The sequence below is a fragment of the Saccopteryx bilineata genome, chromosome 9 (assembly GCF_036850765.1).
Source record: "Saccopteryx bilineata isolate mSacBil1 chromosome 9, mSacBil1_pri_phased_curated, whole genome shotgun sequence".
NCBI lineage: Eukaryota > Metazoa > Chordata > Mammalia > Chiroptera > Emballonuridae > Saccopteryx > Saccopteryx bilineata.
The window spans coordinates 47,795,982-47,823,494 of NC_089498.1; the positions used below are offsets into that span (position 1 = coordinate 47,795,982).

Below are 27,513 nucleotides of genomic sequence, written 5' to 3' on the forward strand. Positions count from 1 at the left end.
CCATGGGCACCCAGCTGGTATGTAGAGACCCCCCCCATTCTAGACACAAAATTTACACCACAAAACTTGGGGACACACACACAAAGGGGTCCTGAACACACTCAAATTCACATTAGAAACACAAAAGACCACCCTGGCCAGGTAGCTGTGTTGGTTAAGAGCATCATCCCTGATATGCAAAGGTTGTGGGTTCGATCCCCAGTCAGGGAGTAAGAGCTATAATTCTGTCTATATAGCTCTCCCTCCCTCTCTCTAAAGTCAATTTTTTTTTTTAAGAAAAGAAACACCAACACTCGGGAAGTCGAGATTAGGAGACAAGGACTTGCCTCTCTCTCACTCACAGACCCCTGTCACAGGCCTGTCTCGGGGAGGTGACAGGAAAGCCTGAGCTGGCCTCCCCCAGCCCCACTTCCTGCCCTGTAGGGGCTGGATAGGAAGCTGGGGCTCCAACCGGAACCCAGGCTCCCCCCACGACTTCCCTCCCTGCCTGGGCTGCCCGCAGAGGCGAGGGAGGGGCCAGGGCACCCTGAACCCTGAGTCCTGCCCCTGTGGTGGGCTGGGGACCTGAGCTGCTTTGTCCCTATGGGGCCTGGCCACCCTGGGGAGAGGGGCGGGCAGAAGCAGTGCTCACGTGGTAGGAAGGTGCTGAGCCCGCAAGTTTCCTTCACCAGCAGCAGGCAGGTGGGCGGGGTGTGTCGTGAGGGAGTGGCCAGGGCTCAGGCAGCAGGAGTGTGCATGAATCCCCAGTGTGCAGCCAGGACTTGTCCTGTGGCCCAGGCACGAGCTGGGCGTGTGAGGGCCGCGACCCTAGGGGGGGGTGTCTGGGTGTGTGGGACTGCTCCGTCTGGGACCCGGGGTGTGACAGTGTGTCTGCCTATGATGGGTTGGCTACTGTCTTCCAGGCCATACGGGACTCCCCAGAACTGAGTGTGTGGGGCCGTGAAATGTCAGACTGAGTGGGCACGACCATCTGGCCGTCTGTGTGATCATGACGTGTCAGATCTCCGTGTGTGGTGTGTGTCTGGGTGGGAGTCTGACCAGACAGGTCGTGTACATATGCACTGTGCCTGTTTGTGACTGTGACCCCGTCCCTAGAGGATGCTTGTGTAACTGCTTTAGGGTCCCTGCTGGAGTCTGTTTCATTTCCTTCTGTTATGAAGTGTGTGTGTGTGTGTCACTATCTGTGTCTGGTGTGTGGTGGTTGTGACTGTGACTCCACAGAATGTATTTGAGTCGGTGTGTTTTGCTGTGTCCCTATTGAAGACTCTGCCTGTGTTGGGCCCCAGTGAAGCTCCAGGCTGGGCTGTATGTGTGCAATGGGCTGTGCTGTGCGGGAGTCTTGATGTGTTCATTGTGGTTCTGAGACCTAACTGGGTGAGATGAGATGTAGGGAGATGGGGAGCGGCTGGCAGGGTGGGGGCACTCTCCCTGTGACCCCAGACCCTGACTCCGCCTTTTCTCTGCACCATTTTTTGTTTGTTTTTGGTGTAAAAGGAAAGAGGTTTATTCAAGTGCTGCTCCTGTCTCAGAGACCACCTGGCCTTCCTGCTCAAGCCGCAGTTCTTACAGGGTTCTTGCGTGGCTGTGGGACACTATCCATACTTCAGCGCTGTATGGTGGGATGTTTGCGCACATGTGCCACATCCTCCTGGGGATGCAGTGACTACAGCTTGTGCCACTGTATTTTCAACTGTCTGTACACAGGAAGCCATGATGGTTGCATGTCCTTGCATAGTGAACTGCCCCCACCCTACCCTGCCCTCTGTGGCTCCCAGACCTGCAGCAGGAGTAAACACATTGCTACCCTGGGCTGGTCTGGGAGGACGCTCCGGCCCACTCACCCAGACCTAGTGCAGTCCACGGGCACCTTGCACTCACACAGCCCTCCACTGGGGCACCCTTGGATACCCAGGGACCAGGGACCAGGACCTGGGAAGGGCAGGGGCACAATGAAGGAATTGAAACCTGGGAGGAAGAGGGGAAACCAAGAGGCCAGAGAAACAGAAAGCAGAGGTAGAATTTAAAAGCAAGACCACAGCAGATGGGAAGAAACAAGGGCCCAGAGGGAAACCCACCCCAGGTGCAGGGCACCAGCATCTCTGACCTGGACCACTGTTCTCCCTGCGCCCTCATTCAGTCTACTCTCTTAGGGGATCCCTTAGGGGATCCTCTGAGCCCCTAAGTCAAATCACACCCCTCCTCTACAGAACCCTGTTATGTATGGCTCCCATCCTCTCCCAGGGACAAGTTTTCTCAGGTTTCCACGTCCCAAGGGGCTGATGTGGTCTGGGAAGCAATATCAGTGCAGAGACCCTTAACTCCCGATCCCAGAGCTGGTTTAAGGCCCAGCACTCCCACTTGTTAGCTAACAAGTAACCTCTCTGTGCCTCAGTATTCCCATCTGTAAAGTGGTCTCTATAGCTGAAATTGGCAAGCTTTGTCTACAAAGGGCAAGATAGCAAATATTTTTGACTTTGCCCTTGTAGCACCAAAACAGCCAGAGATGATCCAATTCATGGCTGTGCTCCAATAAAATTTATTTACAGAAACAGGCAGTGGGTCAGAATTTGCCTGCAGGCCATAGTTTGCCAAGCCCTGTTCTGCTGTGCTGTGGGGAAAATGCAGTGATCTGGTAGATTCGTACCTGGCATGGAGGATTGTTATTACGCTCTGGCCTGTGAGTGTTACCATCTGACTCAGCTCCTGACACCCTTCTCTTTGCTCCTCCCTTCCAACCACACTGGCCCCTCCCTTCCAACCACACCGGCCTTATACCTCCCTCCCTCACCTCAAGTTCATCCTCACTTCTGAGCTTCCAGACCTTTCTTTTTATTATTATTATTATTATTATTATTATTATTATTATGTGTGTGTATGACAGAGACAGAGAGAGGGACAGATAGGGACAGACAGGAAGAGAGAGAGATGAGAAGCATCAACTCTTCGTTGTGGCACCTTAGTTGTTCATTGATTGCTTTCTCATATGTGCATTGACTGGGGGCTACAGCAGGCCAAGTGACCCCCTGCTCAAGCCAGCGAGCTCTGCTCAAACCAGATGAACATACGCTCAAGCTGGTGACCTCAGGGCTTCGAACCTGGGTCCTCCAGGTACCAGTCTGATGCTCTATCCACTGTGCCACAGCCTGGTCAGGCTGCAGGCCTTTCTTTTTGTCCTGCCAAGGACACTCCCTCATCCTCCCCCAAGCTGCCTCCAAGTTCCAAATGCCACCTCCTCTAAGAAGCCCTCCCTCCTTCCTCTCTACCTCCATCTTGCTTTCCTGTCTTCATGCCACTTACCTTGTCTGTATCTTCCCCAGAAAGTAGGTTCCTGGTGGACAGGAACTATTCCCTTAACATCTCTGGGCTTTAGCTTCCTCACCTTTAAAGTGGGTGTTATTAGAGTCCCCAGTATCTCAGAGCTTTGTTAAGGCGCTTAAATGAGTTAATTAACGTAGGCACTTAGAACAAGGCCCAAGGTGCTCAATAAATAAATCTAGTGTTTACCACGAGTACTTGGAACATAATAAGTGCTTGGTAAGTGTCTGAGGGGCAAATGAATGGTAGAGACAGGAGGAGGCAGATGGAGCAGGAGTCCAGGAACATTGGTAGTGAGAACCCATCAGGCGCTCAAGGACACAGAGATCCCAGTCCTCTCTCCACATTTAATGGGCCCCCTGGTGGGCTTGGGGTGTCCTTAAATACAGCCCGGAGAGGCGGGCGGGGGACTGAGCCCGGGCCTGCCGGGGGCGGGGCCTGTCAGGGCGGGGCGGGGCCTCAGCTGCACTTGCAGGAGCGCACGATCATGTTGGACAGCTGCTCCACTTTGGGTTTGCGGCCCACGTAGTACACGATGGGCAGCGGCTCCAGCGCCTGCGGCACGCAGCATGGCGCTGCCGAAGCGCCCGGATTGTGCTGGTTGTACAGAGCCAGGACCTGAGGGCAGGGGGACGGGTCAGGGCTGGGGGTCGCGGGAGAGTGCCCGCACTCTGTCAGCTGCTCCCTCTCTACGTCTCATCTCAGTCTCATCTCACCCTGTTAGGTCTCAATCTCTGCCTGTTCCCATTTTCTACTCTGGCTTCTATCTCAGTCTTTCTTTCTCCTCCCATATTCCTAACTCAGTCTCTGTATTGGTCTGTGCCATCCTGCTTTTTTCTCTCCCATTCTGTCTCTAGTTTCTTAGTTTCTCTTTTTCCTTCCATCTCCTCGCCTCTCCCCGCTCCAAACTACTCCATCTCCGCGGGTCTCCCCGTATCTCTATACCCTCCCCCGCCCAGCCTTGCGTGTCTAACTGCGCAGACCAGGTCTCTAGCTTCTCTCCCATCTCTTTATCACTCTCACACTCCAACTGTATCTCTCTCCTTCCCCTCCCTCGGTCTCTGCTACCTCCAGCCAGTGGGCCAGACTCACCTTGCTGTATTGCGTGTCCAGGCTCCAAATGTAAGGGCAGGGCCCCAGGCAGAAGTTGGCATGGTAGCCCTTGGGCTCGTGGATCCATTTCCATCCCAGGTCCTTACGGAAGTCGATGTAGAGCTGCCGCACGCAGCAGTTTTTCTCCGTGGAGCTGTGGGCAGGGGGTGAGGAACCCAGATCATGAGGGTGGAGGGGCCTCGAAGGGCTGCCCATGCCCCTCCTCCCCAGGATGTGTGCGTGTGTCTCCCCTGCCTGGCTTGGTCTCCCTTGCAACCCCTGTGATAACAACAGCAACAACAGTCATAGTCATAGTACTGATAATCGCCAACGCTGATAAAGCACTTCCTCTAGTCAAGCACTGAGCTAAGAGTATCATAATAAACAGTATCTTATGCAGTGTTCAAAACAAGTCTCTAAGAAGCCAAGTAACCATCCACAGGGGATAGCTAAATAAATCATGGCACATCCATACACTGGAACATAAAAAACAGTGCAGTTCCATGTGTACTGGTATGTTCTATATGTGCAACAAATGTTTATTGAACTATTGTGTGCTGGGCTGGGGACTACAGGGGACTTACTACAAATGTAACAGAAATCCCTGCCCTCTGGAGCCACATGCTAAAGACTGCCCAATTGCTTCCCTGCTCCTAACATGGCTCCTCACCATGAACCACAAGGCACAACTGGATCTGGCTAATCTCCATTCCCTCTCCATTCTCACTCTACTCCAGCCACACTGGTGTCCTCACTCTTCCTCAAACTGTCCTACCCCAGGGCCTTTGTACTTGCTGTTCCCTCTGCCTGGCTTGCTATTCCCATAGATACCTGCTCTGACTTGTTCTTCAGTTCCTTTAAGTGTATGCTCAAGTATCCTTCACTTAGGGAGCCTCACTCCTAGAACACTGCCTGGCATGCAGTAGGCGCGCTATAAATAGTTAAACAAGTGAATGTTGTATCATCAGAGAATCCTTCCTGGACCATCTTATCCAAAATACCAATCTAGGTGCTCTATAAATAGTTAAACAAATGAATGTCATCTCTTCAGAGAGTCCTTTCTGGACCATCTTATCCAAAATACCAATCCAAATGACAATTCCATTCAGTGTAACAACAGCATTGCAGGTATGCAAGAAAATATGAAAATGTCTGTATTTGAAGTGGGACAAAACCCTAAAACCTGTGGAAGCTGGATGAGAGTTCATCATACTTTCCTGGTTGCTTTTATATGCATTTGAAATTTTTCATAATAAAAATGAACCAGAATAGGAAAAAATAGTCTCCTTTCCTCTGATTTAGTTTCCTTCTTAGAACTTTCAGTCACCTGCCCTTTTGTTTATTAGAGATTGATTTGTTCATCTGTTCATTATCTCCTTTCCTCTGAGCACAGGACTTTCTGTTTTGTCCCGTGACATATCCCTAGTGCTTACAACAGTGCCTGGCACACAGTAGGCACTCTGCAAATACTGGATGTATAAATTAATTGCTCAATATGTTAGGTTTTTAAAAAGCACATTGGAGAATAGTGGTGTATAGGACGCTACCATTCTGAACTCCTGAACTCTGTCCCATGTTCAGATCCAAAGGCCAGTCCTCCCAAGCTGGGGGCCCAGGCTTTTGCTTGTCTGAAAAGACCTAGACATTAATGTGCAGGTCACAGGAGCTTGGCTGAAAAGCCTGACTCGTGGGCAGCCAAGAATACTTTACAGTTTATATTTGTAACTTGTGAAAAACACACTATGCAAAGTTACAGGTACAGTACAGTCCAAATTCTGTTTTGCATAAAGCAACAGTAAGGAAATATATTGAAACGTTGATGGTGACTTTTTATATGTGGTTCGATGGGTAATACCTTTTGTATTTATATTTCTATGACATTTGTATTTAGTATGATGGGTGATATTCTTCTGTCCTTTCCAAATTTTCAACAGTGGATATGTTTCTTTTAGAATCAGAAAATAAAAGAAAGAAAACACAGCCCCTTCACTCCCCCCAAATAAGACTCTATTATTTGGACAGTATATATATATATATATTTGTGTGTGTGTGTGTGTACATACATATGCATTCATATAAGTGACTCAGGCAGATACTCTGGAAAGAGATACAAATGTAATCAAAGTAGCTGCCTCTTCAGAGAGAGGATGGGGGGTCAGAGCTGAGAGTCTCTGAGATCCTTTGTAGGTCCAGTCCATGGGCATGAACTTACCTATTCAAATAGTAATCAACAGAGAATTCATCAAGTAATTTCCAAACCCTGCCAGCCTGGCCTGTGGTGGATAGAGCGTCGACCTGAAATGTTGAAGTTGCTGGTTCGAAACCCTGGGCTTGCCTAGTCAAGGCACATAAAACAAGCAACCAGCAAGAAATGAACAGCTAAACTGAAGCAACTTCGAGTTGAAGCAACTTCTCACTCCCTACTTCCACTCTCTGTAAAATTAATAAAATCTTTTTTTTTTAAGATTTTATTTATTGATTTTAGAGAGAGGATAGAGAGAAAGTGGGGGGAGGACTGGGAAGCATCAACTTGTAGTAGTTGCTTCTCATATGTGCCTTGATCAGTGCTTTTGCCCACTGCACCACCACAGGTCAGGCAAATAAAATCTTTTAAAAAAAGAAGAAGAAAAACCTGCTAGGTGAGCCTTATTATTATTCCCATTTGAAGGATAAAAAACAGCCTCATAGGAGAAGGATGTTGCCTGCTTCCATATAGTGTATAATGCGTGGAGCTTGAAGCCAGGTTCAGAGCCAACTCTTATCACACCCCACAGCGTGTGCCTTCATCTGCCCAGCGTAACCGAATCAGCTAAAGCAGAGGGGAGAGAGGCATATGTGACACAGGATCTTCCAGGGCAACACCTTTCTGAGAGCCACAGAGCCTCGAGAAGGGAGTCAGGAAGCTGAGATCCCTGAGCTCTGCGGGTCCTTCCAGTCTGGTTAGGGCTCAGTTTCAAAGACGCAGGGGATATTGGATCAAATGAGGTGTTGCTCACCTAGAGGCAGATTTAACGGCAGGCACTCCGGGCATGTGCCCTGGGCCCCGACTTCTGAAGGGCCCGCAAAGCCCCAACTTTACACTTTCCTCTAATGACACCAAGTTTGGTTTCATATGTGCAATTTTAACATTAACAGTACATAATATTCTTTATGTATTTAAAAACATGGTTAATATGTTTATTTATTTTTCCTGTCTCTCTTTTTTTTTTTAAGGGGCCCAATATTTTCTTTTGTGCCTGGGGTCTCAACCGACCTTAATTCACCTCTGTACTTACCCAAGGGCCAAGTGGGTATCAGGAAGTCTATGTATGGCCTCAGGGAGGGTCCTGAGCCCCTCACACCATATGCACATATTTTTATGGGTGTGCATACTTCTGAGGGAAAAGGGTCCTGGCTTTTGGCTTCTAAAGGGAGTCAGGGGCTCATAAAAGTAGAAGAGGTTCTGTCCAGAATAGTCTTCCACATCTGACCCAACTCTGACTGGGGTTCTGAGGTCCTAAGATTTGAGTAGTCTGTGATTCTATTATCCAACTCAGCCATTTTCCCTGTGGGGTCCCAAGAGCAGAAGCAGTGTCACCTAGGACCTTTTGGGGAATGCAAATAATCAGGCCCCAGACCTCCTGAACCAGAAACTGGGGGATGGGGAGGTAGCAGGCCAGATTTTTTTTTTTTTTTTCTGAAGCTAGAAATGGGGAGAGACAGTCAGACTCCCACGTGCGCCCGACTGGGATCCACCCGGCACGCCCACCAGGGGGCGACGCTCTGCCCACCAGGGGGCGATGCTCTGCCCCTCCGGGCATTGCTCTGTTGCAACTAGAGCCACTTTAGCGCCTGGGGCAGAGGCCAAGGAGCCATCCCCAGCGCCTGGGCCATCTTTGCTCCAATGGAGCCTCGGTTGAGGGAGGGGAAGAGAGAGACAGAGAGGAAGGAGAGGGGGAGGGGTGGAGAAGCAGATGGGCGCTTCTCCTGTGTGCCCTGGCTGGGAATCGAACCCGGGACTTCTGCACACCAGGCCAACACTCTACCACTGAGCCAACCGGCCAGGGCCCAGGCCAGATTTAACAAGCTCTTCCAGTGACCCTGAGGCACTTACACTTGGGGGCCTGCTGGCATTCTGGGCCTAAAGAGTAAAAAAAAAAAAAAACCCACTTGGGACCCCAGGGCAGGCTGAGGGACCTCATATCTACCTTGGATGCTGGGGATGGGGTTAGGAAGCTTTCCAGTGGAGATGGTATTTGAGCTAAGAACAAGATGGTGTTTGAACCTCAAACATACACAAAAGCAGAGAATATTATATTGAACCCTCGTCTCCATCACCCGCTTCATGGCCAACCTCACTGTATCTGTAACCCTACCCAATTCCTCTCCCCCATATCATTTCACCCATAAATATTTCCGTATGTATCTTCAAGAAATTCAGGACTATTTTAAAATATAACCATAATACCACATAAGAAAAAGTAACAATAATTCCTTGACATAAATCAAATATCTAGAGTTCACATTTTTCCAACTGTCCCATAAACATCTTCTCTTTTTGAATCTGTACAAATAAAGATCCAAAAAAGGTCTACACATTGTAGTTGGCTGATACATCTCTTAAGCCTGTCTTTGTCTCTGGCTAGATAGCTCCCTTGGTTAGAGCATCGTCTGGATACGCAGACGTTGCCAGTTTGATCCCCAGTCAGTGCACACACAGAAACACATTCATGTTTCTCTCTCTCTCTCCTCCCTCTCTCTCTAAAATCAATCAATAAATTTTTTTAAAAAGATTCTTTTTTTTTATTTTATTCATTTTTTTAGAGAGGAGAGAGAGGGAGAGAGAGAGACAGAGAGAGGAGAGAGAGACAGGGGGAAGGAGCTGGAAGCATCAACTCCCATATGTGCCTTGACCAGGCAAGCCCAGGGTTTCGAACCGGCGACCTCAGCATTTCCAGGTCGATGCTTTATCCACTGCGCCACCACAGGTCAGGCACTAAAAAGATTCTCTTTAAAATCTGTAGAACTATCTCTCTATTTCTCCTCTTTGTACTGTATTTGTTGAAGAAACTGAGTCAGGTTTCCCAGTCTAGATGTTGCTGACTGAATGCCTGTGGTGGTGTTTAACATGCTCCACTATCCCTATATTTCTAGAAAATTGTTAGTTGGATCTACCACCTTGATCAGCTTTAGATTCAATTTGGTTTTTCTGCAAGACTTCCTTGGTGATATTGTGCCCCTCTCAACAGAAGCTCACATGGCTGGCTGCCTCTGTAATGTTATTAGCTGTTGCCACTCAGGACGTCAAACTGTTCATTCATTCACAGAGTTGTTGGGCTGAGGGTAGCATCTGGAAGGAGCTTGGGAGAAGAGTTGACTTTCCATCTGAGGACTAGCATATGACAAAGCCCAGAGGCACCACCAAAATATTAAGCAGGGGAGCCTGACCTGAGGTGGCACAGTGGATAAAGCGTCGACCTGGAAATGCTGAGGTTGCCAGTTCAAAACCCTGGGCTTGCCTGGTCAAGGCACATATATATGGGAGTTGATGCCTCCAGCTCCTCCCTCCTTCTCTCTCTCGGTCTGTCTCTCCTCTCTCTCCCTCTCTGTCTGTCTCTCTCTCCTCTCTAAAAAAAATGAATAAAAAAAAATTAGATACCTAGTAAAATATTAAGCAGGGGAGGGACAGGGTCAGATTATCATTCTAAATTTGCAACATTCTAACTCTTAATTTCCTCAGTCTAGAAATCCAACTTTTCAGCTTTTTTTTTTTTTTTTTCTTTTTCTAGAGAGTCAGAGAGAGGGATAGACAGGGACAGACAGGAACGGAGAGATGAGAAGTATCAATCATTAGTTTTTCATTGCACATTGCAACACCTTAACTGTTCATTGATTGCCCTCTCATACATGCCCCGACCGCGGGCCTTCAGCAGACCGAGTAACCCCTTGCTCGAGCCAGCAACCTTGGGCTCAAGCTAGTGAGCTTTTGCTCAAACCAGATGAGTCCGCACTCAAGCTGGAGACCTTGGGGTGTCGAACCTGGGTCTTCCGCATCCCAGTCCGATGCTCTATCCACTGCGCCACCGCCTAGTCAGGCCAACTTTTCAGCTTAGACTGTAATACACCCCAGCATGTCAAGACTACTCTAAAACTCCAACAGCATTTCCAACTTTCTAGGGGTCCCACATTCCAACTCTGAAGGATCTTGACATTCTTAAATTCCAGTATTTCAATACAGCTTTCCAACATTCCACAGTTCTGAGCCAATCACTCAAGAGGTCCAATCTGCCACCTTCTAAAATCCCAGTCTTGCCTGACCTGTGGTGGCGCAGTGGTTAAAGCGTCGACCTGGAAATGCTGAGGTCGCCAGTTCGAAACCCTGGGCTTGCCTGGACAAGGCACATATGGGAGTTGATGCTTCCAGCTCCTCCCCCCTTCTCTCTCTGTCCCTCTCTCCTCTGTCTCTCTCTGTCCCTTTCTCTCTCCTCTCTAAAATGAATAAATAAAATTAAAAAAAACAAAATAAAATCCCAGTCTTCCAAGAATGTAACATTCCAACACTGAGCCCTAATACACTAAGATACCAATATTCTGGCTTTCTCCAACTCCATTTATGAACGCTAATGTTTAAAACAAGATTCTACCATTCTGAGCTCAAGATTCGAGGACTCCAATCTGTCAATGCTACAGGAATCCAACAAGGGTGACTTTTAAATTCCTAATTCCCAAATTCTAGGATCCCAACACTCCTTAAATCCAACATTGTCAGATTTCAGTGATTTTTTTTAAAATATTTTATTTATTGATTTTTTAGAGAGAGAGGAGTGAAAGAGAGAGACAGAGAGAGAGAGAAGGGGGAGGAGCAGGAAGCATCAACTCCCATATGTGCCTTGACCAGGCAAGCCCAGGGTTTCGAACCAGCGACCTCAGTGTTCCAGGTCGACGCTTTATCCCACTGCACCACCACAGGTCAGGCCAGATTTCAGTGATTAACACTGAATTCTACCATCCTAGAATCCCAACATTCTAGGACCCCAACCTGCCAATAATGTCAAAATTAAACATGGAGACCTTCCAATATTAAATTTCCACATTTTCAATGTTCAACATTCTTATAGCCTCTGAGTCCCACACACCAGCAAGAAAACATGATCTCAAGATTCTAGGACTCTGAGGTTGCACACCCCTGCATTCTAGGACTCAAATCGCATTCCGAGCTTTCCAGGCCAAAGGAGATGCCAGCCTAAGCATAGTACCAGCCTGGTGCCTGCCCACGGTTAGGGAGCAGGTGGACACTGGAACATGGTCAGGCCCCCCACGCTGGAAGGCCTCAGTCTTCACCTGAAGCAGTAGTTGGTGTCCAGGGCTCGGCGGTGCCGGGAGCTGTGCAGGTGCTGGGCTCTCTCCAGTGGGGTGGCCATGAGAAGCAGGAAGGGCCGGTTCATGCCATGAATTGTGGCCAAGTCACCCCGACGGGAATCAGTTATTCCTGTTTTAGTTTGAGATTCGGAGGGTAGGGGAATGGGGAGACATACACACACTTTCAGATGGTGGTGGGGATGGGCAAACGGCAGAGGACAGACATGCAAACAAACGCATGCACACATACACATACACACTGCACATGGTGCTGGGACAGAGAGGTGGGCCTCACCGTTGATTTCCACATGAAGTATGTTATCTTTGCTGTCACAGGAGCAGTGGGCACTGAGGCGAAAGCCCTTGATTTCATCTGTGGAAGCAAGGAGAAGGGAGTCAGTGTGAGGGTGCAGCTCACTCAGCTCCTGGAGAAGGAAGGCGGAAGCCAACTCTGAGGGGCTCCCTCCTGCCCCCGCCCCGCCTGCTCTCTCACTGCAACCCCTCGTTCCAGTCTTTGCCTGGCTGCCTCCTCTTCCATCTTCAGGTCTCAGCTCAAATGTCACCTGGACCCTGTATTGAGTACTCTGGACTCAGAAGTAACCAAGACAGGCCTTTGTCTAACAACCCCAGACCTTTGTTCCAGTGTCCACTGGCTCCCTAACCCTCATCTTTTCATCTGGCCAAACCACCACTGATCCCACGAGACTCAACAGTCACCCTTACCCTGGGGAAGCCCTCCTCGACCCCCTCCTCCAGGTTTTGGTGTCTGCTCTGGGCTCCACCATCCAAGCCCTGATAATCCTGGCCATCACTGCCTGCTAGGACTTTGGCAAGACTTCCTAGTGTCTAGAAGTAACAGTGGGCCCCATGAAGACAGGACCTAGAAGCCTTTTTGGTTACCTGTACCACCAGTACCGGGCCAGACACAGAGCAGAGACCTACCACCATTGATTAAATAAAGGCATGAATAAGAGGGTGATTCGAAAGGGAGATGTGGGTGCTTTGGACGCAGCTGGGACAGAACAGACACCATCTTCTTCTAAACAGATCGGCTGTGTCAGGTTCTTCCCGGAATCAGGGCCTTTGCACAGCTTGTCCCTGTGCTCCAACAGTCTTGCTCCTCCTTTCCTGGGCTGGTGCTGCTCATCCCTAAGACATCAGCTCTGATGTCCATTCCTCCAGGAAGCCCTCTTTAATCCTAGGCTTTCTCTTAGCCCCCCATTCTAGGCATGCCCACTGTGAGTCATTACTACCTGGTTCATAGGTCTTTCACCCCCTCTCCCCACCCAGCAATGAACCATGAGCTCTATAAGGGCAAGGATAGGGCTAGTTTTGTCACTGCTGTGTCCCCAGAATCACCCAGCACAGGGAAGATGCTCAGGAAATGAATCAATCCATTAATTGCTCAGGTTTGAGTGTCTGGGAAGAGGGTAGGTCTCAGCTCCTTGGCACCAAAATAGGGTGGGGGTGTTAGGCAGAGTAGCCCCAGGACAAACAATGAGGTCAGCCCTGTTGTAAAACAGGGTGAGGCAGACAAGGGGTCCTTACCTCTGTGGCTCAGCCACTGCCGCACAACTCCAGTGACCTCAAAGGACAGCCACTCAGGCGTGTTGCCGGGGGCCAGCACCTGGTTGCTGAGGTAGAGCCAGGAATCGTTGGATTTCTGGGGGATGATGAATAGAAGGAGAGGTGGTGGGTAGATGATGCCATGTGTCCTCACATCCACTGCCTGTACCTCCACTCCATCTGCTTCCTTAAATGGGCCTTCAGACAGTCCCTTGGACAGTACCCTCCCAGACATCCATGCTGTGAGTCTCTGCAGGAAACCACCTGCATCACAGAGAGCTCCAGGCCAGAAAGTCAAGGCCCCTTTGGGGCCATGGAAATTCCTTTCTCTCTCTAGGCCTCACTTTCCCTGCTGGTGGAACGCCAGGCCCCTTTGAGAGCCCACAGTGCTCAGACTTTCCTGCACACATCTTTGGCTTCACTCAGCATATAGTTCTGCAAATTTGACACCCTAAGTTCTGAGTCTTTAACTTTCTAGGAGCTTATGTTAGAAGTCATTCTATAATGCCAGGGTTTGACAGCATCCCAAGAATTACACAGTCAATAGCCTAAGAAGTTCTAAGAGACTAATGTTGTAAAAGTCCAGGAGTCTGACATGCCACAAACCTAGAAGCTGAAGACACCTAACTTTGTGTGGATTGATCTCCTGGAACTGGGCAGAAAACTTCAGGGGCTAGCAGCATAAAGCTGGGTTCTTTAGACACCGAGAAGTTAATGTCAGACAAAATTCCCTTGTAAGAGTCTACCATCTACCATTGAGTCTAAAGTTCCACGTAACAGGAATTTGTAGTCACTTGACCTTCTAGAGAGCCCAGCCTTTCCAGAGGCCCTAATCTTCCTGAAAACTCCAAGTTTTCTAGAACATAGCTATCCAAGAGACCTCTCTATGATGATGGAAATGTTCTTTATCTGCGGTGTCCAAAGAGTTGCTAACCACTTGACTACGGCCACTTGAAATATAACCAGTGAGACTGAGGAATTGAATTTTTGCTTTTGTTTGATTGTACTCAACTTAAATGGCCATATGTGACTAGTGGCTTCCATATGGGACAAGGCAGGTCTACAACAGCCAACTTTCCTAGAGATTTCAACTTTCAAGGCATCCTACATTCTAGAATCCAACTGCTAAGATTCCAGCCTCCTAAGTACTTAACATTCTAGGTTGCTAGGAGTCTGAAGGTTTCAAAGAACACTATGGTTCCATGATCTATGCTCCTCCATCCTTCAGGGTCCATCTGTGTGGACCTTGCAGCCACCTGTGGCCCAGTGCACCACCTGGCCTGTGCCCCCACCTGGTACAGCTCCACGTGCTGCTTCACTAGCAACTTGTTCCTCTGCAGACGCAGCTCTGCCCGGGAGAGCAACTCGGGTTCGGGCACTGCTTCCCGGAGCTCCGATGTGTTGAAGAACATATATATGCTGTGTGAATTATGCTTGAATGTCTCATAGATTTCTAGGCAGAAGGAGCGGAGAAGGGTGATGTCAGGCATGTGGCAGGGGTAGAGGAGCTGATGCACCCTAAGTATAAGAGGGTGGGCTCCAGAGTTGACAGTCCTAGGTTGGAGACCGACCCTGGCCTTGGGTGAGTGGCTTGCCCTCTCTGGGTTTGTTTCCTCATTTGTAAAATACATCTCTCCCATTATCTGTAAAGTGCCCACTCAGTACAAGCTGGCACCAAAGGCATCTACTTTGCTTGCTAAGACCTTCCCAGTGCTTGGAGCCTCTACTGTAAGCTACATGGCAATGTATGGTCAAGGGCATTTGAAGCAGACCATGCCTCTGCTGCCTTCCAACTCTGTGACCTTGGCAAGTCACATCCCCTTCTCCAACCCTCATTTTCCTACAATTCTTTGGAAAGTGGCAATGACACCAAGCTCCCTGCCTTCCGACCCAGGTTCTCCTAACTGCAGAGCCATGTAACTATGGGAATTCCTCTGTGCCAGAATCTTACCTGTAAAACAAGGATGGATTGCAGGATGAGAGGAAAATAAGTGAGACGATGTAGATAAAGAACGTACCACAAAGTGGTACATGCACACGGTGGTCACTCTAATGTGTGTGTTAAAGTGCTCACTATTTCCCAGATGCTTTTCAAAGCACTTTGCATTTAAACTTCACAACAACTTCATCAGGAAGATACTATTATTACATATATCTGTTTTATAGATGGTGAAATTGAGGCACAAAAAGATCAAGTAATTTGCCGCAACATCACATAGCTAGGAAGCTGAAGAATGGGATTCAAACTCAGGCAGTCAGGTTCCAGAGACAACCCCTAGACTATGTCACTTCCCAGCTAATGTGATATTATTACTATTATTACTATTATTATCATAATCATCACCACCATCAATTGCTTCCTTCCTCAGCTGGTTAGAAAAGGCCAAGTTCATTCCAGGTAGAAATAGCTTGTGGCGGAGGAGAGAAGAAAGTTAGGAAATGTTTTCTAGTCTAGAAAAAGGTTTGGGTTGGGGTTGTGGGGACAGGCCATGAATTTCTAGATCTACTGGGTCACCTGCTTTAGACCTCTGCAGTGTGTGTGTGTGTATGGTGTAGGGGGTGAAAACAGAGACAGGATCTGATAGAACTGTCAGAGGCAACCCCTTCTCTGGGCCCCCTTTTCTCTACTCCTCTGCACTCTAGCCAGGCCAGTCTCCCCTCCCCTGCAACTAAGAACTATCTTGGCCCAGGGGTTACTCAGCAACCCCCAGAGGAAGGGTAGAGTCCTTGGAGGGGAGCTGATAGGGAGAAAGAGAGGAGGGGCAGGAACTGGCGCAGGGAGAGGGGTGAGATGGCAGAGACGGGGAGAGGTAGGGGGTTAGTGGGGAGGAGAAAGAAAGAAGTAATAGATGTAGACTAATGGGGATGCGGGAGAGATGGAAAGACAAAGATGGGAGAAACACACAGGGAGAGAGATACAGGATTTGGGGGCTAGATGGAGGGTATTGTAGGTATCAGTGTTAAGTCTCTACAACAAAGGTGAAGCGATGACAGAAAAGGTGAGATGGGAGATGTGGGTGGAGATGGGCGTTTTACATATACGCGTTATATATAGGCGTTATATATGTATATAACTGGGCAAAAGAATGGGGTGGGGACCCACAAGTCCACCACCCAAGAAGGAAAATGAAAGAAGGAGGACCTCCCCAAGCCACAGGGTCACTTGGGACGCCTGGGTCCCCGCGTGAGCGCCGATCGGGCGGGCCCACGGTAGCCCCGCCCAGAACTGGGGTGAAGAGGGCTGAGGCACCGTGGCTGCGAGGGCGGGGACCTGACCTGCCTCGTCTCGCCCCAGGCTCTGCGCAAGATCCCCACCCCCGGGGCACGGGAAGGAAAGGGAAGGGAGAGGGCGGACAAGGAGCCTGACGCCGGGGGTTTCCCCAGCCTCACGGAGAGGAACTGGCACTCTGGGGTCCAGATCCTCAGCCTTTAGTTCTGTGGGGTCCTCCTCCCCCACTTGCGGACGGGCAGCTCCTCCCCCCGCGCGTGGCACCCACGTGGGGCTTCCTCATCCCTATCTTGTAGAGTCGCACCCAACCCACCTCTCTCCCTGCGACTAGACTCCTCGTTCAGCCCACTCCCTTCCAGCCCGCCGTTTAGGGGCTCGCTGCTCCCAACAGGGCACTGTTTCTCTCTGCTCCACCCCCGCTGAGGTCCACCTTTCCCACGCTTGTCTCCCCTCACTGTAACACCCCTTCCCACGACCCAGTGTTCTAGGTTTCCTCGGGGTTCGCTTCCTCCTCGCACGTCCATTTGCGAAATATTCTGGCATCTCACCACGCATTCCCAGCACCCCCTGGGGTCTCAGCTTCTCTCCTGCTAGCTTCCCTCTTCCTACGACCTCGCGCCCCTTTCTTCCCCGAATTTCTCACCTCCTCACAGCCCCTCTCTGCACTCCCCCAATCCTGCATGTTCCTCCCGCTCTCTCCAAGCGGGTCCACTCTCCATTTTCCTGGCACCTCCAAAAGGCCTTGAATGTTGAGGTCGGACTTTATACTGAGGGCAGTGGGGAGCTTCTTTTAACTTTTCTGTCCTTAATCTTCCTGCCTCACAACCTCTGAGCTCCAGGTCGGCTTTCCTCCACTCCCGCTCCTTGCCCCAAACTCGCGTCTTAACTTCTCCTAAAGCGGGGTCTTTGCGGCCCCCACCCCACGACCGCCTTACTCTAGTGCACACTGGAGCAGAAAGTCTTTTTCAACCCCTCCTCCCTGTTTCTCTCCCTCTAAGGGACTCCCCCAACGATCACGCATGTTCCTGTCGCCCTCTAGAAGAGGTCTGCTTCGCTATCTCCTCCTCTTCAAGACCAGATACCTGGAGCGTAGGAAGCTCGGCCCCTGCCTCTCTGGAACCCCACCTCCCACGTTCCCGGCACCCCCAGGGGTCCTCTTCCTCCAGCCAATTTCCTTCCCCAGTAATTTCCTCCTCCCCCTACCCCAGCACTCCGGCGCCCCCTGGGGGCTCCCCTCTAGGGTCCTCGGCCCCTCCAAGCTCACTGTGGCTGCTTTCCACCGTTAGCACGCGGGTGACCTCCTTGGCGTAGTAGTCCGCCTCCGGCTCGGGCTCGGCTTCTGCGCTTTCTCCGGCTACCCGGTCGCGGGTACTGTTGTAAAGAGCCAGCACGGCCTCAGGCAGCGGGCCGGGCGGCACCTCCCCCTGGCTCGGGGGACTGGCGAGCCGCAGCTTGGACAGGATTTGGCCGCGGATGGCCTCAATGCGCTTCCGCTTCACCAGCTCCATGTCGACAGTCTTGCAGGTGGACAGTCCGGCAGCTGGCCGGCCAGGCGTTACCACTAGTAGCCACAGCACCGGGAGCAGCAGCGGCAGCAGCCGCAGCCCGGAGGGCGGCATGGGGGAGGCAGCGCCCCCCCGGCACTGCCGAGAGTGTGAGCCGGGCTGGGGTGGGAAAAGTGAGGCCCCACCCCACTGGGGCTGGGGGATCTTCGGAAGAAAGGTAGGAAGGTCTGGGGGCGTGGAGAGGGAGAAGATAGTTGAGGTCTTCAGGGAGAACGGCGGGGAGGCTCTGGTGGATGGCTTCTTGTTATCCCACGGAAAAACCCGAGATGGGAGCGATCTGGTACCAGAGGTGGATGGTCTTGAATAGGGGAGCTGAGGCAGGTATGGGAGATATTCTGTCAACCGGATCCCGGATGAGAAGGGTCCTTGGATGCGTGGGTGCTCAGGAGAGAAGCTGGGGGTGGGGAGCGTGCAAGGGGGTTGCGCCCGAGGTCTTGGGTCAAGTCCTTCTCGGGAGTCGGGTCTGCGTTTCCTGAGGGCTGGTCCGGAATGGGGGAGCCTGGGGGATGCCGTGTAGGGGGACAGGGAAAGAGCAAGCGTCCGAGGCAGTAAGGGGGGCGATCTGGGGTCCCCAAGTCCTGTCTCGTCGCCGGGCAGCGCCGCGCCAAGCGGTCCCCGTGTCTCCGGCTCCTAGCGGCAACGGAAAAGTCTCAAAACTTTTTTTCCTCTTCTCCCAACCCGCTCGTCCCTCCTCCCGCTCCTCCTCCCCCTCCTCCCCTCAGTGGCGGCGGCGGGGGCGGCTGCTTGTCTCAGACTCTGGGGCCTCCGCTGCTCCTTCCTCCGCTCCCGGGCGAGACCGGCCCCGCAGGAGGCTCCGAGCCGGGGGGTGCCCCGGAGGGGGCGTCCCCCCTGCCCCCGGCCGGGGCCTCGCCGTCTAGTAGATCCGCGGTGGGAGGAGGGAGTGGGACGGCCTGGGCGCGAAGGGCGGCGGTGGCGAGGACCGGCTAGAGCGGCGGGGGGTTTTGAAGCCGCCCCGGCCCCACCCAGGAAGCGCGCCGGGCGGGGGCGGCCCCCAGAGGGAGGGCTTGGAGGGTGGGGGGACGGGCCACTGTCCTCAGCTCGCGTGGGCGGACTCTTGGGGGGGTCCCTTAAGCCACGCGGGAGGGGGCAGGGGCGGGCACCCCGGCCCCGCCCAAACAGGGTGCTGCCTCCTGGCGGCTGAAAGCTACCAAAGTGGGCCACCCGGATTAGTGTGGCTTTGATGGCTGGCAGGGAATGGGGGGTGGTCACCGAGAGAATGAAGATTTGGCAGGGGGGCTCAATCAGAGGTTGGGGACACAATACAGGGGATCAGAGTGGGGAGACCCAAAACAGAAGAGAGTGGGAGACGGGCAGAGGGGGAAAGGGGCACAGAAGAGGACCCCAAGTAGAAGGGTTTATAAGGGGGCACCCATAGTGGGGAGGAGATCAGAGTTTGAGCCCAAGGATGGGGAAGTGAGTGTCAGAGGTGGGGGTATGAGAAAGGAAGGTGTCATTGGGAGGATGGGACACAGGCCATCAGGCAGGTCAGCAGTTCAGGAAGGCACCCACACCTGTCAGAACTGCTCTTCTTTATTTAGCAGTTGCAGGTGCCAGGCAGCCTCTTCTCCCAAGAACCTGGGATTCCAGACACTTGCTACCACCATTTTACAGATGGGGAAGCTGGACTTGAAGTGCCAGTCAGGACAGAAGCCGCTCCGTGACTTGGCTGGAGTCAGGTCTGGCAGTCTCCAGAGGCCACACTTCTGACCATTGTGCAATCCTGCCCCTTCATGGGTGTCCAGGGATGTGGACTGAGGCTGTTGAGGCAGGATGTCTCAGCATTCCACGCCATAGCGGTCAAAATGGCGCAGCAGCAGGCCTAGGTCAAGGTGCACGGTGCCACCAGCGGCTGTGTGCAGGCGATAGCGGTCAGCCCCACTGTAGATGGCGTCCGCATGCAGCAACTGAGGCCCACCACCCACAAAGGCCCGTGCCAGCTGCTCCCGCCAGCTGCCCAGGGGCCGCCAGGTGGGACAGTCCAGCTGGTGGGTGCCTGGACTGCTGGGTACGTGGCAAAAGCCATAGCCTGCAAGTTGGCAGCGGCCGAAGCTATCCTGAGACCACACCTGGAGATGGAGCCGGGGCCAGCCTGCAAGACAGGAGGGAGGGAAGAATAGTCGCAGCCTGGTTTCCTCCCCCTGAGTCCCCATTTTTGTTTGTTTTATTGATTTTAGAGAGAGGAAGGGAGAAAAAGAGCCAAGCCAAGCCGGGTTTCTGTCCTAGCCCCCTCTCTGGACTCCCACTCCCACACAGCAGCCAAAGAAATGGATTCAGCCATTTCTGAATCCATGTTCCTCACATGCTCAAAACTTTCCATGGCTCCCAGAGCCCTCAAGATAAAATCCAATCTCAACAAGCAAGGCCCTTTTGATCTAGCCTCTGCTAATTTCCTCTCCGTGGCCTCCTATGTGCCCCCATCTAAGGGCAGCCCAGTCCCCAAGTAAGCAAGCACCTTGGGACTTGTCCTGGATGCCTCCCTTATTCCCGCCCTGTGCTCCACCCTGGGCTCATGGACTCCTTTCTCGCCCCCTCCAATCCACCTTCCACCTGGCATCTATCTGGAAGTATCTTTCTCCTCCCATGTTTCCCAGTGTCCTAAGAATACAGTTCAGATTGTCAGCTTGGTAGGCAAAACTCTCGGAAATCTAGTCCCCTTTTACTCTCTTTTCTGAGCCCCTCTGTGGTAAGCCCTGTTCTAAAAGCTGGGGACACAGAGGTGAACAGAGCAGATCAAAATTCTTACCCTGTGTAGCTGACATCCTAGACAACGAATATAGTAAAATAAGCAAATTACAGGGTATGCCAGATGGTGATAACTAGTCTGGAGAAAAATATAGCTAGGTAGGATGGGGGTGGGATGCAGTTTTAGAAAGGGGATGATCAAGAAAAGCTTCGCTAAGAAGGGGACATTTGAGTGAATGTTTAAAAGAGGGAAGGGAGTGGGCCATGTGGACAGCTAGGCAAGAGCATTCCCAGGACAAGGAACAGCCTGTGCAAAGGCCCAGAGGTGGGAGCTGCTTGGTGGGACCAGTGGAGGACTTGGGTTTTGACGAGTGAAAAGATAGTTGCCTGCTTCATGTGCCAATCCATCACCCACCAGCACCCAGAAGGATCTTTTAGAAGCAATATCTGACTTGTCAGTTACCTGCTGTGTCTCCCTAGTGCCTTCAGGGGAGGCCTCAGCACTGCAGCCTGGCATTCAAAGCCCTGTGTGGCCTATCCCCTATCCCTTGCCACCTCACCACCTGCAGTCTTCCTGCTTTCCCTCCATCCTCTAGATGTCCTGGCTCACTTTACCCTTTGAGCCTTCTACACACAGCTCTCTGCCTCGAATCCTCTTCCCTCCCTCTGCCTTATTAGCTCCAATTGCCCCTCACAGCCAAGTTGAAACATCCCCTCCTCCAGGAAGTCCTCCCTGACCTCCCAAGAGTCAGGAGCCTCCTTTTGGCTCCCACAGCCCTCTAGAATACCCCATCCCATCCCTGCCCATCTGAGCTGCCACTATCTGAAAACAGCTCAGACTCCCCCATGGGATAGTGAACCCTATGAGGACAGGGCTGGGGGCCGTCTCAATCTCCCTGGCATCACCCACCACAAGCCAGGCACTCAGTAAATGTTATTTATTTTGTTGAAATATATGGCATATTTAATTTACCTAGGCTATTTCCTGGAATCCACTCCTCTCCAATGACCCAAATTTTCCACCAGAACAGATTTTTTGATACCCTTCCTCCCCCACATACTCATTTCTCCTCTGAACAGCCAAGGAGTCCTGCCTCTCTTTGAAAGCCATCTCCCCTCTTCCTCTGGTCTCCACCTTTCCCTCTCTCCCTCCACTCCTGGCCTTTGACTTACCCGAGGGTCAGCCATGGGAGGCCTCTACTCAGCCTCTCCAGGGCCAGAACTTGGTATTCCCAGTCCTAACCCCATGGGGTGCTGCTAACCCTTATCCCCTTAGACTGGCTCAGGGTCCAGCCCAGGAACCTACCTTGGAGGCCTTTGGTGGCGAAGTGCAAGTCAATAGGGTGGGACCAGTAGGTCATGTCCCCTATTTGGGGGGTGTCCACCTGTGTCTGGCCCTCCCGTACACCTGACAGGAGCTTCCATGCCGCCCCTGCAATGAGAGCCAGGACACTGATGCGACAGGGAAAGGTGGGAGGCAGCCATCAGGAAGGGGATATCATTGTGGCTATAAGACCCCATTTCGCACTGGGGGAGAGAGGCCACGAAGCTTGGACTCTGGAGCCAAACGTCTGGATTCAAATCCCGGCATTGCTTCTTCCTGCTTGTGCGTACTTGGGCAAGTTAACTTTCCCTGCCAGGATCTCCCTATCTGTCAAGTGGGTGTAATGATGCATTCTTTGTTATTTTGTGAGCAGATTAAATGAGCTAATACACACAGAGGATTTAGAACAGTGTCTGGGGCATAGTGAGTGCTGGATAAGTGTTGAGTATCATTTTGTTACTAATCTCACCCTGCATTTAGAGGCCTAGTCCAAGGACTAAGATGGAACCAAGGCTGCCCTTTGACAAAGAGCATGAGCACACTGTAAAAGGCACACAGTAATAATACCAGTCCTACTGTGGGTGACAATAATAGCAAAAATGCACTGAATGCTTACCAAATGCCAAACACTGTGCTAAGCACTCTAGTGATGAATTCATTTAATCCACCCTCTAGGACTCTTAATCCCCACCCCACCCCCTGTCTACAGACTCTCCTCATAGCCTTCAAAGCCCTAGGTCTGGCCTGTGTCCCTCTTCCTGAACTCATCTCCATCACTTTCCCCATTTCTCACTACCTCTAGCCTCACTTGTCCTATATTTGTTTCCCTCCTTGGAAACAGCCTTTGCACTGGCTGTTCTTTCTGCCTAGAAAGCTCTGCTCCTGGATGTCCCCATGCCTGGCTTTTGTTCATCCTTCAGGGCTTAGCTTGAGTGCCACTTTTAGAGGGGTTCTCCCTCACCCTCCTATTCAAAACTAGGCCCTATCACATTATTTCATCTAATTTCTTTCTTGGGTACCTACAAACATCTGTAATCATTACACTAATTTCTTTATTTGTTTAGTCTCTAATGTGTTCCCCAGGAGAGCAGGGATCTTATATACTGATGGATTCCCAGGACCTCAAACTCAGATCTTAGTATACAGAAGGTGCTCAATAAATGTTAGCTGGACAAATAAGTGGACCTGGAAGGTGGGTGATAATATAATCCTCACAATACAAGTAAAGAAACAGACTCTGAAAAGGAAGGTCACCTTTCCATTCATTTCTCGAACATTTACTGAACACCTACTGTGTGCCAAGCACTGTTCTCCCCATGGAGTACACAGACCAAAGTCCACGGTGGATCTGGATTCAGACTGAGCTCTGTCGGACTGTAGAGCCCAACCCCTTTATCCGACTGCCTCCGAGTTCTCTGCTGAATTAACTGCCCCCTTAACAGTCCCTGACATCGTAAAAACCGTATGAGTTATTATTCTCTCTGGTCCAGGCAAGGAAAGCAAAAGACCTCGGTCTGGCTTTTTATATATTTATACAATATTTCCCAACCCCCATGGAGGACAAATATCCCAGTTTACAGATGAGGAAACTGAAGCTCCAAGATGGGGCAGCACCTGCCAAGAGTCACAGAGCAGGTGGGGCCCAGACTGGAAACCAAGCCTGACTCCAGAGCCTGCCTCTTCATCTGCTCAGGTGGAGGACCACAGTTTTCCAGGGAATCTCAACCACCACCCTATCCACCAGTGACATCACCAAGGACCCACGGCCTGAAGAGATGATGATGGCAATAGCCACACTTGTATCATGTGCATTTATCCGTGCTAGGCAACATACCCAGGGCTTTACACAGAAGACCCTATCCAACTTTTACATGAGCTGGGTAAACACCGAATACTTATAAGGCCAGGTTCTCTCCTAAGTGCTGCTATTATTTAGTTCGCACAACCATCCCATGAGTTCAGTGTTATTATTATTATTATTATTGCCATAGTACAGATGGAAATTGAGGCAAAGACAAATGCCCAAGGTCATATAATTAATAACTGGTTTTGAACCCTGGTACTCTATGCTCTTAACCTCAACCTTGTGCTGCCTTTTATCTATTAGCTTCATTTTCAGACAAGGAAACTGAGGCTCAGAGAGATTAAGTCCAAAGGTCCCCAATTTAATAAGTGGGAGAGTTAGTATTTGAGCCTAGACTGGAGGCTCTAACCATTACACAACCCCACACTGGGCCATGTGGATAGACTTGGATGACTACCAGAACAGGGTTTCTACTTTCTCACAGAGAATTATAAATATAAGAGGGTGGCTTTTCCTCTGTAAATCTGGGGTGAAAACTTCCATTTTACAGTAAAAACTCAGTAAACGGAGACTGTTAAGCAAAGGATTAAGATGGATGAGGGGCCCAGAGCACTCCTAAAATGGTGAATAAAGTCCAAACAGTAAGGTTAAGGCTGTCTAGTGTTCTGAGGATTGGGAGTGTGTGTGGGGTCAAGCCAGAGGCAGATTTAATGGGTGGGCCCTAGGCCTCGACTTCTGAAGAGCCCTACAAAACCCCTTTACACTTTTTTCTAATGACACCAAGTTTGGTTTCATGTGTGCAATTTTAACATTACTAGTACATAATATTTTGTATTTATTTAAAAATATGGTTAACATGTACTTTTATTTTCCCTGTTTCTTTTTTTTAAGGGGCCCAATATTTTCTTCTGCACCAAGGGCTTCAACCGACCTTAATCCGCCTCTGGGTCTAGCCTAAAGTCCCATATTCTTAAGGGCTGTATGTTCAGAGAGAAGGAGCCAGAGCTCCCGGAGATGGGATGGGAAGGGATAAAAAGGGAGCAATGAGACTCAAATGGATAGTGTGATCAGGGCTAGGAGTCTTGAGCATCCATGGAGGATGAGGATCAGGAACTGGGCCACAAGGTCAAGGAAGGAGGGGGAAACTTCTAGGCTGGGAGTCCTGGTGGGGAAATAAACTAAGTCCAGGAATACCTGTATGGATGCCCCACTTGCAGAAGAGGCTACTTTCTGAGAAACCAGTGGCCCCTACGATCTGCCCAATCACGTGCACCTCGGCCATGGCCCTGAGAATAAAATAAAATAAAATCATAATCCTGTGAGGTAAGGGTACTATCATTTCCACCTGACAGATACGGAAACTTAGGCCTTTCAAATAAGGGACAGTACTACGATTCTAAAGTAGTTAAATAGTTTCATCAAACCACCGAGGCTGGGGTCTTAACCATGATCCTAAATGCCTCTCCAGGAGAGCTCCGAAAAAATTCGGGTGTTAAGGAAGGCTAGGCTGAAGAGCTGGCATCTTTAAAAAAAAACTCTTCTTGCTCAGTGCAGAGAAAAGCCCCACCCCAGGGGCCAGTAGCTCCACCCACAAAGACAGAAACTCCACCTCCTTGCCTCAGCTTCTCCCTCTTGCCCCCGCAGCTCCGGAAAGCGCATGCGTTTTAAGAGCAGGGTGCTAAAGCCCCGCCTCTTAAGTGTACGCATGCGCTATTCCTAGCTCAGAACAGCTAACGGTTAGAAGGGACGAAAGCGACATCGGAGTTGGAGTTCGTGAACCTAACCTGTACCTCTCTCCGCGGGAACTGACTTCCCAGGTGTGGCACGCGCCTCTCCCAGGACCTTCCAGGCAGCGTCTGAGGGGCCGGATCCCTGCGAGGCCGCTGCCGCCTTCCTGCTCCCTGGTTGTTGCTGGAGCAACAGCAACCTCCTCCCCTGTACCCGCCCTGTGGGGCCGCTAATTGGCCCTACTGCCTGTCAGGGCGGGGCTAAGCTCTGATGGACGTTTTTTCTTTTCCCGCTCTCCATTTTGGGAAAAGCGTCTCTCCCTCACCACCCATGGTTCCGCCATTTGGGGTGTGGCCAGACAGCTGAGTAAGTTTGCGCCAGCTGTTTCTCCCAGATATCCTATTCACAAAATAAATTCATCAATTTTCCGTGGCCCCTGTAAAGCCAGTAGCCACCGCCACCATCACAGCCGCCTGGCCGGTGCTGGTTTGCATTTGATTCAAACAGACGGTAATGAAACAACGGAACCAAGAACTGGTGGGCCATTAGCTTTATCCTAGCTCTCACCAGGGGCAAGAAATACACACAGTGGGAAAACACTTCCCTTTCCACTCAGGGCTCCCAAAGCCACTGACTTGTCCAAGTTTCCTAGAATCAAAAGTTTCTACTCACCAGCCTTACTCACCTCTATTCCCTATCTCCTTCCTTCTCTCTGCACAAACTGGATTCTCCTTCAGCACTCCACCATCTTGGATGCTTCTCTCTTCCACGTGTCCTTTCTATGCTCTCCTCCAGCATGGGCTCCTCTGCCCCATTTTATAGCGTAGAAATCAAAACCTTTAATCCAATATACAAACAAGGAAGTCTCTGATACAAAAGTCACTTATCTGAGGCATAATGGGATTCCTCATGAGAGTGCACCACCACACATCATGCAACAGTCAAGGGTATGGGGAAAGCTGTTTTGAAAAAATCTTACTATTAAAAGGGTGGGAAATGCTTAGTCTTAAAACTTAAGCCTTGGGCTATAATGACCCTGCCTGCTTACAACCTGTCTCCCACGCCCAATGCAAACTATAAGCGAGCAAACATATATATCATATTTACAAAATTATTTGACCAACAGCCCCCAAATCTCTGCCCCGAAGGCGATCACAACCCAGAGATTTGAGCTAGGGCCATGGGGTGCTCTCCCTCAGGATAGTTTATCCTTCTGCCTCATGACTAGAAAGAAGTTCTTCCTCATTCGGAGATAATCGAGAAGTTGGGGAGGTTTTCCTTCCTTTTTTTAGAGTTCCCCAGGCTTCTTGGACTGATAATCCAACTTCCTTCTCAGAAAAACTGCCCGTGCTCATTATAAACAAGGAGGAGGAATGGGTATGAGAAATGAGGAACTGAGGCCTCTGTAACTGTAGAAAATACGGTTCTTGAAAACTGGACTCTGCCAGTAACTGGTCTTGTGACTTTGCATGGCTTTAGGTTTTAGTTTACTCAAGCACAGGGGTCCCCAAACTTTTTACACAGGGGGCCAGTTCACTGTCCCTCAGACCATTGGAGGGCCGGACTATAAAAAAAACCTATGAACAAATCCCTATGCACACTGCACATATCTTATTTTAAAGTAAAAAGACAAAACGGGAACAAATACAATATTTAAAATAAAGAACAAGTAAATTGAAATCAACAAACTGACCAGTATGGGAACTATGGGCCTGCTTTTGGCTAATGAGATGGTGGTGCTCCTTCCGGAAGTGCGACGGAGCCGGATAAATGGCCTCAGGGGGCCGCATGTGGCCCGCGGGCCGTAGTTTGGGGACCCCTGCTCAAGCATGTTGTAATGCCAGTGGCA

General features: G+C 50.7%; 2 protein-coding genes across 5 annotated transcripts in view; both read right to left on the reverse strand.

Annotated features, from left to right (window-relative positions):
- Positions 1-19,057, reverse strand: part of TGFB1 (transforming growth factor beta 1) — a 391,513-nt gene extending 372,456 nt beyond the window's left edge. The window contains exons 1-7 of one of the 2 annotated variants that reach the window (XM_066242938.1): positions 17,805-19,056; positions 14,604-14,764; positions 13,294-13,408; positions 12,041-12,118; positions 11,728-11,875; positions 4,408-4,561; positions 3,649-3,933 (exon numbers count right to left, since the gene is read on the reverse strand). In XM_066242938.1, coding sequence (XP_066099035.1) covers positions 3,775-3,933; positions 4,408-4,561; positions 11,728-11,875; positions 12,041-12,118; positions 13,294-13,408; positions 14,604-14,764; positions 17,805-18,159 — 1,170 coding nt within the window. In that variant the 5' untranslated portion in view covers positions 18,160-19,056 and the 3' untranslated portion in view covers positions 3,649-3,774. Of the gene's footprint in view, positions 1-3,648; positions 3,934-4,407; positions 4,562-11,727; positions 11,876-12,040; positions 12,119-13,293; positions 13,409-14,603; positions 14,765-17,804 lie in introns of those variants that run through there. The other variant, XM_066242939.1, reaches the window with a different exon arrangement.
- A 560-nt stretch (positions 19,058-19,617) lies between these two features.
- Positions 19,618-26,791, reverse strand: B9D2 (B9 domain containing 2). 3 transcript variants are annotated; one of them, XM_066242711.1, is made up of 4 exons: positions 26,350-26,791; positions 25,131-25,222; positions 22,115-22,240; positions 19,618-20,215 (listed from the first exon to the last, which is right to left on the reverse strand). In XM_066242711.1, the coding sequence occupies exons 2-4, from the start codon at positions 25,216-25,218 to the stop codon at positions 19,902-19,904; spliced, it is 528 nt and encodes a 175-aa protein (XP_066098808.1). In that variant the 5' UTR covers positions 25,219-25,222; positions 26,350-26,791; the 3' UTR covers positions 19,618-19,901. The 3 variants fall into 3 exon arrangements, with proteins under 3 accessions (XP_066098808.1, XP_066098807.1, XP_066098806.1); XM_066242710.1 differs by lacking the exon at positions 26,350-26,791 and adding an exon at positions 25,721-25,867 and having other exon boundaries at positions 19,619-20,215; XM_066242709.1 differs by lacking the exon at positions 26,350-26,791 and adding an exon at positions 25,727-25,867 and having other exon boundaries at positions 19,621-20,215.
- Between the last annotated feature and the right edge of the window lie 722 nt (positions 26,792-27,513).